The 17,979-nt window shown below is 38.5% G+C and overlaps 1 protein-coding gene across 8 annotated transcripts in view; it reads left to right on the forward strand.

Moving 5' to 3' along the window:
• ACER3 (alkaline ceramidase 3) overlaps nucleotides 1-17,979 on the forward strand; it is a 148,828-nt gene that overhangs the window by 75,658 nt on the left and 55,191 nt on the right. For 7 of the 8 annotated variants that reach the window (XM_032426964.1, XM_032426967.1, XM_032426966.1 and 4 more), the window contains one exon: nucleotides 2,856-2,908. The exons of the other annotated variant lie outside the window; for it this stretch is intronic. In XM_032426964.1, coding sequence (XP_032282855.1) covers nucleotides 2,856-2,908 — 53 coding nt within the window. The remainder of the gene's footprint in view (nucleotides 1-2,855; nucleotides 2,909-17,979) is intronic. 8 annotated transcript variants of the gene reach the window in all.

The raw sequence follows: 17,979 nt of genomic DNA on the forward strand, positions 1-17,979 counted from the left end.
GGTTGCGCAGTCTGAACATTTAAGAACAATTGAATTGTGCACCTTAAATTAATTTTATAGTATGTGAATTATATCTCAATAAAGCTGATAAACTTTAGCAAAAACTGATGTTTGCTTTAAAGCGGCAAAATAGAAAACATTGTGTAGAGAAAGGTGATGCTCTTCTATACATTTCTTTGCATTCTAAGTAGATTGTTGAAGTAAGTTGTAGAGATCTCTGAAAATCAGACTTTTAATGCATATATATAATAAAGAGTACAAGAGCATATTTGAAAAGGTTTGGACAAAAACAGTTCTTGAGTAAAGCACGATTAAGTGGCCAGTCTACTTTTCAGAATGAATAGTCATCCCACTGCATTTTATTTTTTTTATTTCATAGTATATTATATGACTTTAACTCACAGAGTTTGTGGGCTCCCCCTTCCTTCCATTAATTTACCCACCTTTGCACTTTCTAATTTCTCCTTTGGAAAAAAGACATCAACCATTCTGCTTCCTCATTTCTTTTTCCTTTTTTTTTTTTAAGGTTTTGTTTATTTATTTGAGAGAGAATGAGCGAGAGAAAGAGAGGGCACGAGAAGGGGCAGAGGGAGAGGGAGAAGCAGACTCCCTGCTTGAACAGGGAGCCCAATGTGGGGCTTGATCCCAGGACCCTGGGATCATGACCTGAGCTGAAGGCAGATGCTTAACCGACTGAGCCACCCACCCCTGCCTCCTTATTTCTTTAGTAAAATGAGTGCAGTAACTGTTTACTTCTGTCATCTCATGTTGAATAGTAAAAAATAATGTGATAATGTATTTAGTGATTTTTTAAAAAAAAAAAGCAAGAGTAATGGGGCACCTGGGTGGTGCAGTTGGTTAAGCCATCAACTTTTGGTTTCTTTTTTTTTTTTTTTTTAACTTTTGGTTTCTGCTCAGGTCATGATCTCAGGGTCGTGAGATCGGGCCCTGTCTTGGGCTCTGTGCTCAGCTTGGAGTCTTGAGGTTCTCTCCCTCTTCCTCTGACCCTTCTGCTTGTGCTCTCTCTTTCAAATAAGTAAATAAATCTTAAAAAAAAAAAAAAAAAAGCTAGAGTAACAAGGGACACTTGGGTGGCTCAGTCGGTTAAGCATCCAACTCTTGGTTCTGGCTTAGGTCATGATCTTAGGGTCATGGGATCAAGCCCTGTCCCGGACTCCATGCTCACCTTGGCGTCTGCTTGAGATTCTCTCCCTTTTCTTCCTCCTCTGCCCCTCCCCCCACTCGTGTTGCACATGCGTGCTCAAATAAATAAATAAAATCTTTTTTAAAAAGTAAGAGTAACAAATTTTTGAAATTTTTCTCAAGTGGCTTTGTACAAATTATTTAGTGACACCTCCATTTACCATGTTTGTTAGGCCAACTCTTATACATCCTTAAGGCTAACGCCCCTGGTTTCTTTTCTCTTCCTTCATAAGTGCCCTCTACTGTTCTCCTATGGTACTCTGTATATCTCTTTATCATATCTCCACCTACTGGCATCTTATCTGCCTGTCTCTTCCGTTAGACTATATGCTTTATTAAGGCCAATGATTAGATCTTATCTTTGTAACTGTAACTGAATTTGGCAAATAGGAGGTGCTCAGTAAATGCTTGTTGAATTGAACTTAATGTAGAAGCCTTTTTGTCAGGTGTAATAGGGACTGATAATTTGGTCAGCTAATTTTTAAAAATTCAAAACAGAATTATTGTAAAATTATGTATATACCTACCTTAAATTTTTTTTTAATTAAAACATAGTTAAATAATCTTTGACAGTTATTTGATATATGGCATGGCTTTGGGATCCTAATTATAGTTCTACTTAGCTTTTCTCGCATTAAAAAACAAAAATTTTTAAAAACCCTAAAATGAAAATAGTTTATTTAAAATAGAGGCACTTGGGAAGAACTTTGAGACCTAAATATGGAATCTCTAGATTTTTACTATTTTTCTCAACCTAACAGGTATCTTACCCACACTTAATTCAACAGCAATTTTTATTAGCAACTCTCTTTTATTGAGTCTGTTTTAAGCATTTTAAATAGTTTTTGTAGAAACAGCAGCTCACTTTTTGCAATCATATTTCTGATAACTTAATACAGTGGCATTAACAGGTTTGGGAACAAATATAACTGTCTGGCTCTTAGTAAGTATACAATTCAGCTATTTGGATAAATGTGCAAGGAAGTACTAGAGTAGCTAACTAGCTGTAAGCATTATCCTGTAATGTTTAAGCTGTAAAGCTTATCCTGAGAGGCAGTCTCTCCTTTGCTGCCCTGTCCACCACTCCCTTGCAGTGTAGTCAATAAACTTCTGTCTCCTTTAAAAAAAAAAAAAAAAAAAGCTTATTCTGAGTATCAGGTAGTATATTTTACAGAAAAAATGGAGAATATTAATTAATTCAATAAATCCACTTAGTGGAAGGAATTTATTAGAATTTATTCTGTACTTGGGTTTTTTTTTTTTTTTTTTTTAAGATTTTATTTATTTATTTGAGAGAGAGAGAATGAGAGAGAGCACATGAGAGGGGGGAGGGTCAGAGGGAGAAGCAGACTCCCTGCCGAGCAGGGAGCCCGATGCGGGACTCGATCCAGGGACTCCAGGATCATGACCTGAGCCGAAGGCAGTCGCTTAACCAACTGAGCCACCCAGGCGCCCGGGGTTTTTTTTCTATACCAAAATTTCATCAATTATAGAACTTATGCAGAGTCTGCTGTATCCTGCCATAGATTTCATAAACTTTGTTCTTAAAATTCAGTGCTTTGCATTGTCTTATTATCTTCTCACGTCACTCTGGCCAGCCCCAAAGAATTTCATGCTAATCGTCTTTTTTTATTTGTTTGTTTTAATTTCAGTGGTAGGAATGGGATCCTGGTGCTTCCACATGACTCTGAAATATGAAATGCAGGTCAGTAATAACAAAATTAACTAAATGCTTACTTCTCTTCACCCAGAGACACTTCAGATTTGAGGAAAGAGTACATTACTAGAGGGTGCTATTGATATAAGAGACCAAAGGGAAAAAAAGAGATTACAAATCTCTGGAGATTGTAATTTAGGCCAGAGGATTCAAACTGACTAGGTGGAATAAAGAGGCGAGCAAATAAGTTAGCTGTCCATAGAGAAAACAAGTGACAGCACTGTAGCTTTTGTCCTCCTCTGTGCAGACATGCATAATGTTAGAGCAGGATTAGAGAGTACAGACCCCTGGAGACATTTTAAAAAGACAGTTCACTAAGATAATGTATTCTTCGATGCCTGTATTTCCTCATGTCTCTTTTATGGCATGCATTTGAATGGATGATTCCTCTAGCTAGCAAAATTTTAGAGCTATGCAAGGATTTTTATTTACTGTCCTTACTCTAGGAGGCCATATATCTAGTCCTCAGTCTTTTGACCTCTTTATTTCCAATTGCTAACCCAGAAACTCATGGAACAGCACTGTCCAGTAGAAATATCATATGAGTATGTATGTAATTTAAAAAATTTTGGTAGCCACATTAAGAAAGGCCATGTTAAAAAGAAATAGGTAAAATCAATTATAATAATATATTTTATTTAACCCAATATATTCAAATATTATTTCAACATGTAATCAGTATAAAAATTTATTAATGAAATGTTTCATGTCTTGAAATAAGGTGTATATCTCAATTTAGATTAGGTTTATTTCAAGTGCTCAGTAGCCATATAAGACTAGTGGCTGCTAATTGGACAGTGCTATTCCAGAAGGATCTGTGAATTATTAATTACAGCTATTTAAATGTATAAGAATTAATTCTTAGGATTGATTCTGATATTCAACACATATTTATAATAAATAATAAAAGACTAGAGAACTGTTTAAGATTGAAGGAGACCACAAAGACATGACAACTAAATACAATGTATGATTCTGGACTGGATGGTTTTGTGTGTGTGTATGCTTACATTTATGATATTATTGGGACACTTAGAAAACTTAAATGAGGTCTGAGGATTATATGGTAAATCAATGTTAATATCCTGACTTTGTTGGTAGTATTGTGGATACATAGGTGAATATCTTTTTATTTTATAGATTTAATTCACATGCCATAAAATTAACCATTTTAAAGTATGTAAGTTAGTTGTTTTAAGTACACTTACAAAATTGTGAAGCCATCACCATTATCTAATTACAGAACATTTTCATCACCCCAAAGAGAAACTTCATTCCCATTAACTGTCTCTCCTCATTACTCCCTCCACCTCGCCTCTGACAAGCACTAATCTACTCTCTGTCTCTGTGGATTTGCCTATTCTGGACATTTCATAGCAATGGATCCTACAGTGTGTGACCTTTTATGTCTGGCTTCTTTGACTTAGGCTGAATAATATTCCATTACATAGATATACCACATTCTGTTTATTCATTTATCAATTAATGGACTTTGGGTTGCTTCCACTCTTTGGCTTTTATGCACAATGCTTCTATGAACATTAGTGTGCAAGTTTTTGTGTGGATATATATTTATTAGAAGTAGAATTGCTAGGTCACCTGGTGATTCTCCATTTAACCTTTTTTTTAAAATTTTTTTTAATTTTATTTTTTTGCCTTTAACCTTTCGAGGAGCTACCAGACTGGTTTTCAAAGTGGTGGTACCATTTTACAGTCCCACCATCAATTTTCTCTATATCCTTACCAGTACTGGTGATTGTCCTTCCTTTTGATTATAGCCATCTTGCTGGATGTGAAGTGATATCTCATTGTGGTTTTGATTTGCATTTCCCTAGTGACCAGGGATGTTGAACATCTTTCATGTGCTTATTGCCCATTTATATATCTTCGTAGGAGAAATGTCTGTTCAGATCCTTCTCCCATTCTTAAATTGTGTTATTTGCCTTTTTATCATTGAGTTATAAGAGTACCTTATGTATTTTGGGTACTAGACCCTTACTGAATACATAGTTTACAATTTTCTTCCATTCTGTGGGTTGTGTTTTCATTTTTTTAATAACATCCTTTGAATTTTCGGATCAGCTTATCAATTTCTGCAAAAATTATCTGGGATTTTGAAAGGGATTCCATTGAATCCACAGATCACTTTGGAGAGTATTGCTTTCTTTATTTTTTTCTTTGTATTCACTTCTATTTTGCATATGATCTACAATAAACATTATTTTGGTAATAAAATATTTAAAAACTTAAGTTAGATGATTTTATGCTAATTTATAACCTTATGAAGAGTATTGCTATCTTTAATATTGTCTTCCAATCCATGAACATAGGATGTCTTCCCATTTATTTAAGTCTCTTATTTCTTTCAATGATGTTTTATAGTTTGTGTGCAAATCTTGACTTCTTTTGTTAAATGTATTCATAAGTATTACAGTTTTGATGGTATTGTAAATTGAATTTTCTTAATTTTGTTTTTTTGATTTCTCAAGTCTAATTTATAGAAATAACAATGATTTTTGCATATTGTTATCGTATCCTGCAACATTGCTGAGCTTGTTTTTTCACCTGTAGTAGTTTGTGTGTGCATATGTGGATTTGTTAGGGCTTTCTGTGTACACAATCATGTCATATGCAAATAGGGATCGTTTTATGTCTTCCTTATCAATTGGATGCCTTCTACTTGTTTTTCTTGCCTAGTTGCCCTGAATAGAACTTCCAGTACACTGCTGCATAGAAGTGGAGAGAGCAGATAACCTTGTTTTGTTCCTGATCTTAGGAAAAGAGCTTTTAGTTTTTTACCATTAATTATAGAATTTGCTGGAGTTTTGTGTGGATGCCCTTTTTATTTTTTTTTCTTTTTTAAGATTTTATTTATTTATTTGAGAGAGAGAGAATGAGAGAGAGCACATGAGAGGGGGGAGGGTCAGAGGGAGAAGCAGACTCCCTGCTGAGCAGGGAGCCCGATGTGGGACTCGATCCAGGGACTCCAGGATCATGACCTGAGCCGAAGGCAGTCGCTTAACCAACTGAGCCACCCAGGCACCCTGGATGCCCTTTTTAAATCTGAGGAAGTTCCCTTCTATTCCTAGTTTGCTGAGTGTTTTTATCATGAAAAGATGTTGGAATTTTCAGATTTTTTTTTTCTGAATCTCTTGAAATGACCATGTGGTTTTTCTCCTTTATTGTATTAGTATGGTCTAGTACATTGGTTCCCATATGTTGAATCAACCTTGCATTCCTGTGATAAATTCCATTTGGTCAAGGCATATAATCCAAATGAATATCTTTGTAGGAAAGATGCACTAGAGTACTTGGGAATAATGGAACTTCATGTCAGCAATTTACTCAAACGGTTCAGAGATAAAAAAAGTTTTTTGTATTGTCCTTCAAACTTTTCTGTACCTTGAAGCTGTTTCAGTTATTTTTTTAATTAAAAAAATATACATCTTCTTTGACTCCAGTAATTGCGCTCCTAGGAATACTTCCTAAAAAAGTAATCAGAGACAGGGAAAAGATGTTTTATAAGTATGTTACACATGTGAGAGTGTTACACGTGATAAAGATTTTTAAATGATCTAAATGTTTCACAGAAGGGAGATTGTTAACATATACTGTGATATATCTATGTGTTGAAATGTACTGTTGCCATTTAAAATAATATTTTGAGGGATGCCTGGCAGGCTCAGTCAGTAGAACATGTGACTCTTGATCTCAGGGTCGTGAATTCGAGCCCCACATTGGGCTTACTTTAAAACATACAATAAAATAAAGGAAACATGATCTCTGGTTGAGTACCTTTAAAAAATAAATAAATAAAATAATATTTTGAAGACTATTGAAATGGGAAAATGTTAGACAAAACTTTATGTAATGTGATATCAATTTTATAAACAATAAAAAAAAGACTGGAAGGAAGTACATTTTGCCTCACTTCTTTTCCTTTGTTACAAAGTTTGTAATCTGTGGCTCAAAATGATAATAACCCCCACCCACCCATAAAATATCCTTAAAGTCCTTGCCCCTTGCTTTCTGAGCAATATTCAACTCTGATCAAGCTCAATTATCTGTGTATCCTGTGCCTGAACTGAGTAGATAAATATTGCTCATAGAAATTATATCCCTTTGTTAAATGATCTCACTTTTAAATTATTGAACAAAAATCTCGAATAACCACTCAGTGCCATAAGACAGTACTGTTACATTTCCCTGACAGTTTCAATTTCCATTCTCCAGAACTATTATTTCACACTTGCTGCTCTTTTTAGATTTCTTTTTATATCTTTTTTGCCTCATATCCCCTTCTCCTCAGTGATATCTTCAATATTTCACTAAGAATATAGAAGAAGTTAGTAAGAAACTGCCTCATCTTTTTACCACTATCATCTTCCTCCTATTATTGTGGAAGAAATGTCCCAATTCCTCTCAAAGACTCAAGCCTACAGTTACATACTCCAGCGCAGTCACTTGCTCCACCAGTCTTTAGAAAGTCACTATACTCATTCACTGCTATCAGCTTACACACATACTCAAATAACTCCCCTCCTTTAAAAATTACTTCTCCCTGACCCTGTGTCCAGCTATTGAATCATTTTTTGGTTCCCTTTCATATCAAAACCACTTGAATGTCTCTGCTCTGTCTATGCTTACCTCCCTCTCTTTTCCTCCCGTTCCAGTTAGGTATTCCTTCCCTTCATTTCATAGAAACTGCTATTGTCAAGGTCACCAGTCACCTTCATCTTGCTAAATCCAGTAAATACATTTCTATCTTATTATTTGACCTCTCAGTAGCATTCCACACAATATTTGCTTTTTTCTTTGTGAAACACTTGTTTGGGCTTCCCACTTTTCCTTTATATAAAAGGAAATTCCCTCAGCCTTCTTCCTTACCTCACTGGACACTCTGTGTGTGTGTGTGTGTGTGTGTGTGTAGTTTTATGGTTTTATTAAAACAAATATGATATGCACATAAGCTATCTATTCATTGTCTTCGCTGTGCAGCCTGCATTGGGATTGGTGACTCTGATGGCCAGCTGGGCTGCTCTTTCCACAATGGCTTTGTGGTTCTTAGAGGAGACATTGTGAGCAATCTCTGCACAGTAAGATTTGTTGCATGTCAGCACTTCAAGCTTCTTTTTTGTTTTTTAAGATTTTATTTATTTGAGAGAGAGAGAGAGTATGCGTGCACACGTGTACACAAGTGGGGGAGGGGCAGAGGGAAAAGGAGAGAAGCAAGACTCCCTGCTGAGTGCAAAGTTGGCTGAGGGATCTCGACCCTGAGATCATAACCTGAGCTGAAACCAAGAGTCAGATGTTTAACCAACTGAGCCACCCAGGCTCCCCAGCACTTAAAGCTTCTTGATGTTGTGGACTAGGAACTTCAGGAAGCCACTGGGCAGCTTTGTTTTCTTGTTGTTCCTGTAACCAATGTTGGGCATCAAGATCTGGCCCTTGAATCTTCCGTGTACCCTATTGTCAATACCTGTGGGTTTCCACCAGTTGCACTTAATTTTCATGTATCAGTCTGACTTATGCCAGATGAACTTCTTGGTCCATTAAAAAGTTAATGATCTTGGGCTTTACCAGGGGTCTGAGGGCAGCCATGATGCAGAGTAGGAGATGGCTGCCACCTCTGCAGGCAGTGCTGAGGAAGAGGGGGCCCTAGCCACTCTTTTAGTCCTGGGCTACCTTCTCTATATTCTCTCCTAGGTGATCTCATATAATATCATGATTATTGATATTTATGCTGATGATTTCAAAACATCCGTCTTCAGTTCTAACCTCATCTTTGAGCTCTAGATTTGTATAATCAACTATATGTTTGACATACCACTTCAGTGTCTAGTAGAAATCTCAACCTTTAATATGGGCAATATGTAATTCTTTATTTCTTTTTCCATACCAGTTCCTCGCCTAGTAGCCACTGTGATGCCATCATCCACCCAATTGCTGAAGCTAAAAACCTAGAATCATCCTTATTTCTTTTTTCTCCTCATTCCTCACATCACATCTGTTAGCCATTCTTCTGGTTTTATTTTAAAAATATAACTGGAAAATGTGTTCTGTTTTCACATTGCCTACCCTTGTGTAAGCCATCACTGTCTCATTTCCTGGCTACTGTAATAGTCATCCATTGCCCCTGCAGCCATCCAAGGTAGTCTTTTAAATTTTAAATCAGATCGTATTGTTCTTCTGCTGAAAACTCTCCCAAGACATCCATTTGCACTTAAAGTGAAATTTAAATTCTTTACTATGGCCTACTTGATCTGGCCTTGGTCTAGTTCTACAACTTCAGTTTTTACTCTTCCTCTGCATTGTTTACTACACTTCAGTCACACTGGCCTGGTCTCCCCCAACTAGAATGTAAACTTCTTGAGAGCAGAGATCCCACCTGTCTTAAATACCACTGTACTTTAGCATATAGACTAGCGCTGGCACATGGCATCTGCCCAATAAATATGTAAATGGAAGGGAGGAAGGGCGTAAGGAGGGAAGGAAGGGTGTAAGGAGGGAAGGAAGGACATTTAATTAAACACATGAGTAAATAACTAAAGAGATGCATTAAAGTATTAAATAGTAGATATCCCTGGATTGTGGGATTACAGGGAATTATATTTCTTTCTCTCTTGCATTTCTATGTTTTTCAGATTTTCTGTAATAAACATGAAATACTTTTTTTTTTTTAAGATTTTATTTATTTATTTGACAGAGAGATAGAGAGCACAAGTAGGCAGAGGGAGAGGGAGAAGCAGGCTCTCCACTGAGCAGGGAGCCAGATGTGGGGCTCGATCCCGGGACCCCAGGATCATGACCTGAGCCGAAGGCAGCCGCTTAACCGACTGAGCCACCCAGGTGCCCCTGAAATACTTTTGTAATAAGGAAAATACAAGTTTATGCTTGCTTTAAAAGAAAAGAGACTTTAAAAGACTCCAAACGTGTTCTGGAGGAGTAGTAATGATAATAAGCCAATCTGAATACCCTTCATCCTAAAGCAGACTACCTTCTGTTCTTGGGGGGGTGGGTATTTAATTCAGTTTTGAGTTTTATTTATGTGGCAGATTATTGTATTTTCCAAAGATGTTAACACCAATATATCTCATCCCACCTGCTTTTCTTACAATGTGACACTGACTCTCCTCAAGAGGTGGGATCTTTGTTCCTTGCCCTTGAATCTGGGCAAGACTGTTACTATGGTGGACATGAAGCTATATGACTTCAAGGAGTGACCCACAAAAGGCAATAGAGCTTCTTCCTTATCCTTAGTCCTGGGATGCTTACCCTTGGAAGCCAGTCAGCCATGTGGAAAGGCCATGTATAGATGTTCCTACCACAACCTCACCTGAGGTCCCGAGGCTGCAGCTGCATCAACTGCCCAGAATTTGAGTGTGTGACTCTTCAGATGATTCCAGCCCCAGGCTTTGAGCTGTCCCAGCTGACCCTGAGTGAAGGAGAGATGAACTGCTCCCTCTCAGTTCTGCTCAAAATGCGTGTTAATCAGCAAAATATATATTGGTATTTTAAGCCACTGAGTTTTAAGGTGGTTTGCTACACAGTAACAGAGAACCAGAACAATATACAAAACATATCTACTCCAATTCTGTGCATATGGCTACCTCTGACATTCCCTTAAACACATATTTTCTAAGACTTAGGTAAGTTTTTAAATTTCTAGGATCATTCCTGTTGTCCATCATGTAATTCCTAAAACAGTAACCCTGGAAGGTAGTGTGTGTCTGTCACATATATAAAGAAGCAACTGCATGAGTGTGCTAAGACAAGGATAAACTAAGTATCTGAGTTCAGGAGGGGATAGGCTCCCCTACTGCGTGCTGAATAGATCATGACAATATTTCAGTTCTGAGGACTGACCTGGTTTATGTTCAAATGAGAAACACCAGAATGGTGAAAGAACTAAAACTCTAGTCATGATGATTGAGGGGAAGGAACTGGGAATATTTCGCCTGAAGAAGAGAAGACATGCCGCTCACTCAGCTGTACATACCAGACTCTCTCAGTTCTATGCATTTTTCATGTCTGGCCCTATTGCACTTCCCTCTCTCCCTTGGACAATTTCTGTTCATCCTTTAAAGTCTTAGCCAAAGCGGCAGCTCCTCTAGGAGGCCTTCCATGGCCCCGGGGTTGGATATGTACCCCTCATATGTTCTTCTACAACCCTCTGTGCTTCTCTGTTACTGCCCTTATCTTTTGTTTTATAAATATATTTATATCTTTCTTCTGTATCAGAATGTGAGTTACCTAAGAGCAGGGACTCTCTCTGGTTGACCTTGGTGTATCCCATACTTTTAGGGCACATAGCACTACATAAATGTTTTATGAATCAGTGTTTGAAGGGTTGACATGTGAAAAAGATTCAATTTATTCTTTGTGGTCCTAGTGGCATTAAAGGTACAGAGACATCTTGCTCAACATCAGAAAGAATTTTCTGAGCTAGTAGATGGTAAGAGCTTCCTTCAGAGATCTTGAGTCCCCTGTCCTTGGAGGTGCCCACGCACCTGGACAAATACTTTCATTAGTTCAAAAATTGGTACCTGGGCAACAGGTCTGCATAGGTAAAAATGATATAGTCCTTTCCTCAAGGAATCTGTGGTCTCGAGTGAATCTACCTGGAGTGAAGGTAATATGGTAGTGAATGCAGTGGTAAAGGGACCTACAGTATCCTATGGAAATGGAAAGAGAAATTATTTAAGGAAGGGAGGTGAGAAAAGGGGTTTCACACAGGTGACTCAGATACATGTTTGAGTTGCATCTTCAAAGATGAATAGGAATTTGCCAGGCCAACTCAAACCTAGAGTTGAGAGGATGTCTGGCATCTCAGGGCACTGCAAGTAGTACTTTGTAGTTGTAGCCATGGATGGAATGGGAATATGTGGTGATGATGGGGACAGTTCTAACAGTGATAATAGCTAACATTTGTTACATTATTGAGTACCTGCTCTGAGTAGGCGTTGAACTAAATAGTAAGAGATATGGTTTGGGAAGCTAACCAGAGGCCAGATCTAAGCCTTTTGGACTTTATCCCCTGTAAGCCATTAATAGATTTGGAGCAGAAGTGGGACACACTTTGATTTGTATATAAACTTAATTGTTGGTAAGATTGTTACCAAAATAACACAGCATTTCAATAGACCAGATGGCCTTTGATCCTGAGGTCTTTGATTGTGTGCTTTATCATTACTGTAATACTACTCTATCAGCTTTGGGGACAAATTATACAGATGCCTTATTTCTTGCCTCTTTGGGTTCTACAAAGTTGTGGTTTTATGTGCTTGCCCATCTGGATAGAAATAATATATGACCCAATTTCCCAATGATTTAGGAGGGAAGAATCCTCAGTATTGAAGGACTTTCTAAAACAGCTTCCCCGAGTCGTTGAGCGTCTGCCTTTGGCTCAGGTCATGATCCCAAGGTCCTGAGATCCAGCCCCGCATCGGGTTCCCTGCTCCGCAGGAGGCCTGCTTCTCCATCTCCCACTCCCCCTGCTTGTGTTCCCTCTCTCACTGTGTCTCTCTGTGTCAAAAAATAAATAAAATCTTTAGAAAAAAAAAACTTCCCCATCTCTCTAATTTAAACATAAAATGGTTGTGAATATTCCTTGAAGGCTTCTTGTCTCCTTTCAGGATAAAGTTGTCTCAGCTATGTTAATCCATTATTTTTTATGCACAGTCACTGAAGCAAAGTACGAAATGACAGTGCTGCCACTTACTAGACCCTGGTGGTCAGTGAACCATTTCACCAACCTGAACTTAGCTGGTTGTAGCTGTAAAGAAATTGGAGGCCCATTCTTTACTTCTGCCTAAACTGAGCACAAGCAGATATTGACAGTTCTGTCTTAAGAATGATTTGGAGCTGGGGCGCCTGGGTGGCTCAGTTGTTAAGCGTCTGCCTTTGGCTCAGGTCATGATCCCGGGGTCCTGGGATCAAGCCCTGCATCGGGCTCCCTGCTCGGTGGGAGGCCTGCTTCTCCCTCTCCCACTCCCCCTGCTTGTGTTCCCTCTCTCGCTGCATCTCTCTCTGTCAAATAAATAAATAAAATCTTTAAGAAAAAAAAAAAGAATGATTTGGAGCTTAGATGGTATTTTCTTCAGATTTGTTATTGCTAGGTGGCTGCTTGGACTCCAGTTCCGATTCTGCTACCACTTTGCTGGCTGTTTGAGCATAGATATGCCACTTAATCTTCCTGAGCTTTTGTTTCCTCATCTATTCTAATGGATTTAATAATACCTATAGGAGTATTGTGAGGATCAATTGATTGGCATCATAGGATGCCAATGGATGACACATTGAAAGTGTCATCATAGGATCTGGTAAATAAGTGTTTAATAAGTATGAGTTTCCTTCCTTTTTCTTTAGCCAGTTAGAATGTCTGAAACCACCATTATTAATTGTTAGTGATTCATTCCTTTGAATACTATTATCTGTGCCTCTGTGAAGGGTAATATTTTAAGCTATTACTAACTCCTTTCTCATGATTAATGTGTCACATCCTTTTGGCAGCTAGCCAAGAGCAATGCATTTGGGAATGGGTTTGAGGCAAATATTAGAGAAGGAATAGAGACACTAGGAGTGGACTTCAAGTAAGGGGTGAAAGGTGCCAAAGAACAATTTAGAATCATAGAACTTTAATATTAGAAGAGATTTTTATTTTTTTAAAGATTTTATTTATTTATTAGAGAGAGAGTACAAACTTGGGGAAGAGGGAGAAGTAGGCTCCCCGCTGAGCAGGGGCAGGGAGCACAACATGGGGCTGGATCCCAGGACCCCAGGATCATGACCTGAGCCAAAGGCAGACACTTAACTGACTGAGCCGCCCAGGTGCCCCTAGAAGGGATTTTTAAAATGTAGTCCAATCTACAAATTTTATAAATGGAAAAACAGCCTAAGAGAGGTGAAGTAAATTTACTAAAAGTTACACAGAAAGTTAGAGACAAGATGAGGACCTACATTTTGTTTTATTATTTGTGTTTCCTTTACCTATCTTAGGACATTGTCTTGCATTGCTGGTGGTTGGAGTGTAAAAGCTTCAAGTTTTTAGGAGACTTCTCCCAGATTTTATCTATTCACTCATTCAACTCATTCTTTTTTGCTTTCACTAACTGACATATATACAGTTATTGATAATCCTGGGGTGGGTAAAGTTAAAGGCAATTTTTTAATTTCTTCAGCCATGTGGAATTTTTCTTTGTGTTCTTCTGCTTTTTCTAAGTATTCTCTACTGAGCATATATGTTTGTTATTAGAAAAAAGAAGTAGATGCTAGTAAAAAAAATGTATTCATCCTTTTCTCATAAGTAAAAATAAATATATTTATCCTAGAAAATAAAACCAAAGAAAAATGTGTGTTCACCTATAATTTTCTTTATAATACAAAAACAAAAATTGCTTAAATGCTAGGTAATTAATGTAAGCTAATTCAGACTTTATAATGTAAACAACAGATATTCTGGTTATAAATATTACCCTTCTTTCTCCTTTGCTCCCTATCTCAATGAATGGAACCACCTTACACTGAAAGCCCAAGCCAAAAACCTGTGATTCATCTTTAATTTCTCCTGCTTTCTCGCTTCTGAAAACACTGAAAGCTCAAATACATCTAGCTCTAGCAATCTGTACAACCACGACCTTAATCCATTATCTCCAATCCAGATTTCTGTAACTGTTTCCTAATTGGTGTCCCTACCTCCCCTATCCATTTGTCACACGGGAACAGAAATACTGTCCCTACAAACAAAACTAATTGTTTTCATTCTTTGAGCATTGTTTGCTAGGCTTTGTGCAAGTGTTAGAGATGAGACATGTAAAATGCAGTCTCTGCCCTCCAGAATGCATGCCACTTTTTTTTTTCAGATTTTATTTATTTATTTGAGAGAGAGAGAGATAGTGAGAGAGAGCACAAGTGGGGAGGAGAGGGAGGAGAGCGAGAAGCAGGCTCCCCACAGAGCAAAGAGCCCCATGCGGGACTCGATCCTAGGACCCCGGGATCATGACCTGAGCCGAAGGCAGACGCTTAACCAACTGAGCCACCCAGGCATGCCACTTTTTAAACATCTTTAATACTTCCCCTAGGTCAGGCTCATGAATTTGCACCACAGGCTGCGATCTGGCCCCTGCCTTCCTCTCTAGACTCCTCTTCAGTCACACACCCCACCCCCACCCTGGAACTCTGCTCTTTTACCAGTCATAATTTTGCTACTTACGGTTTTGAAATAAGACTTCTTTATTTGTATCTCCCAGATTTTAAAATCCATGCCCTTTTAACATATGCTCAGTTCAATTTAGTTTCTCTAAACAAACAAGCAGCCAACACCCAGAGTCCAGACTTTTCTTCTGAGCTACAGATTTGTATTTCTAGTTGCCTGATTGACATTTCCACTTGGCTGTCTCACAAGGTACCTCAAATTCAACATGTTGAAATTGTTCTTGTAATTTTCTCTGTTTTCACAATCTCTGTAAACTGTACTGTCATCAACTGTAGTATTTAGGCAACAAACCTGGGAGTTATCCTTAGGAGTTTCTTCTCCCTCACCTTTGTATCAATCAATCACAAATCCCTGTTTAATTTACTTCCTGAATGTTTCTCAAGTCTAGTCACTTATATCTATTCCCAGTTCTGTGACCTTAATCCAAGTAGCAACTTTCCTTGGCCTGGACTGCTGTAACCTCCTAGGTAGCCCTCCCACAACTATGCTCTTTCCCTGCAGAACACTCCACACGAACCTGATCTGGCACCATATGTTCATTATTGTATTAGTCAGCTGGGGTTGCCATACAAAAATACTGTAGATTAGGTGGCTTAAACAATAGACATATATTTTTTCATAGGTCTGGAGGCTTGAAGTCTGAGATCAGGGTCCCAGCGTGGTTGGGTCTGGTGAGAGCTGTCTTCCTGGTTTACAGGTAGCCACTCCTTTTGTGTGTGTGTGTGTGTGTGTGTGTTAAATGACCTTTGTTTGTTTTAATTTCAGTATAGTTAACATACATGTTATATTAGTTTCAGGTATACAATATGGTAATTCAGTAGTTCCATATATGACTCATTGCTCATCAAGATAAGTGTACTCTTTATTTATTTATTTATTTATTTATTTATTTATTAAAGATTTTTATTTATTTATTTGACAGAGAGAGACACAGTGAGAGAGGGAACACAAGCAGAGGGAGTGGGAGAGGGAGAAGCAGGCTTCCTGCGGAGCAGAGAGCCTGATGCAGGGCTCAATCCCAGGACCCCGGGATCATGACCTGAGCCGAAGGCAGACGCTTAACGACTGAGCCACTCAGGCGCCCCTATTTATTTTTAACATTAAGTGTACTCTGAATCCCCTTCACCTATTTCATTCATCCTCCCACCCACCTCCCCTCTGGTAACAATTTGTTCTCTATAGTGAAGAGTCTGTTTTTTTTTTTTTTGTTTTTTTGGTTTTTTTTAGATTTTTTTTGTTTTTTTTTATTTGCGAGAGAGACAATGAGCGACAGAGAGCATGAGAGGGAGGAGGGTCAGAGGGAGAAGCAGACTCCCTGCTGAGCAGGGAGCCTGATGTGGGACTCGATCCCGGGACTCCAGGATCATGACCTGAGCCGAAGGCAGTCGCTTAACCAACTGAGCCACCCAGGCGCCCCAAGAGTCTGTTTTTTGATTTGTTTCTCTTTTATTTTTTTTCCCGTTGTTTTCTGCTTTCTTAAATTCGACATTTGAGTGAAATCATGGTATTTGTCTTTCTCTGACTGGGTTCTTCCAAGCTCTCTGGTATCTCTTATGAGGGCATTAATCCCATCATGAGGGCCCCTACCCTCATGACCTCATCTAATCCTAATTACCTCCCAAAGGCCACATCTTCAAATACCACTGGATTGGGGATTAGGGTTTCAACATGTGAATTTGGGTGGGACACAAACATTCAGTCCATTATAACTATATTTTCTTATTTTTTGTATTCTTGATGCTCTGGCATCTGGAGCCTCACTGACTAGGGAGAGACTGTCCCTTCCAGGGGTGGCCATTTCTTAGATGCAGCAAATAACTCACCCTGGACGGCACCTTTCATATTCAGACTAACCAATCCAGAGCCCATACTTTAAACTACCTTCTTTTTCTGACTCTTACACTCCAGGAGACAGTATTCTTCTGCTCTGATCACCCCAGGGCCAGGTACTAGACAACTAAAGATAGCCCCTAGACCCTAGAGCCTGCTGAAATTATTCGAATTAGCCAATGCTAAGCCTGATTGCCCTCTCTTACCTTGCCTTTCTCTGGGAAACCACTGTAAAGCATGTCATCCATGCTTTCCCCTTGCTCATTCTGCCTCCTGACTGATGCTGGTGCTTTCCCGTGTGGCCCTGCTTGGCATGGGATGTCGCTTCTTAGGAACTGTGAATAACTATCTTTTCAATGGCAGTCATCTCCTGATCTGTTGGCCTCGCCATACCTGAAAAATAATAAAACCTGTATTTTAAACACACTACCACCACCACTATGAACTGAATTGTGTCCCCTCAGAATTCATATGTTGAATCTCTAGTCCCCTGTATGACAATATTTGGAGATGGGGCCTTAAGATGGTCATTAGGTTTAGATGAGGTTATGAGGTGGGGTTTTCATGATGGGATTAGCACCCTTATAAGAAGAGACCAGAGAGCTTGCTCTCTCTCACTCTCCACCATGTGAGAATACAGTGAGAAGGCAGCCATCTGCAAGCCAAGAAGAGAAACTTCACCAAGCACCAAATCTGTGCCATCATCTTGGACTTCCTAGCCTCCAGAACTGTGAGAAATAAATTCTGTTGTTTAAGGTACCGAGTCTGAGGTATTTTGTCGCTGCCCAACCTGATGGAGACCGCCACCTAGATTAAACCTTTTCAGTGGCTTCCCATTGCTTTTAAGATAAAATTAAGAATCCCTTTCAGCCTAAAACATTTGCCTGATTTATTTGCTGCTTATTTCTCCAGTCTCATTTCATATCCTTTCTCTTCATCATTAATTAAGCTTCAATCACAATGGACATTTTTCAGTTTTTTATTTTTTTTTATTTTATTTATTTATTTTTTTTTT

The sequence above is a fragment of the Phoca vitulina genome, unplaced genomic scaffold (genome assembly GCF_004348235.1).
Source record: "Phoca vitulina isolate PV1807 unplaced genomic scaffold, GSC_HSeal_1.0 scaffold36, whole genome shotgun sequence".
NCBI lineage: Eukaryota > Metazoa > Chordata > Mammalia > Carnivora > Phocidae > Phoca > Phoca vitulina.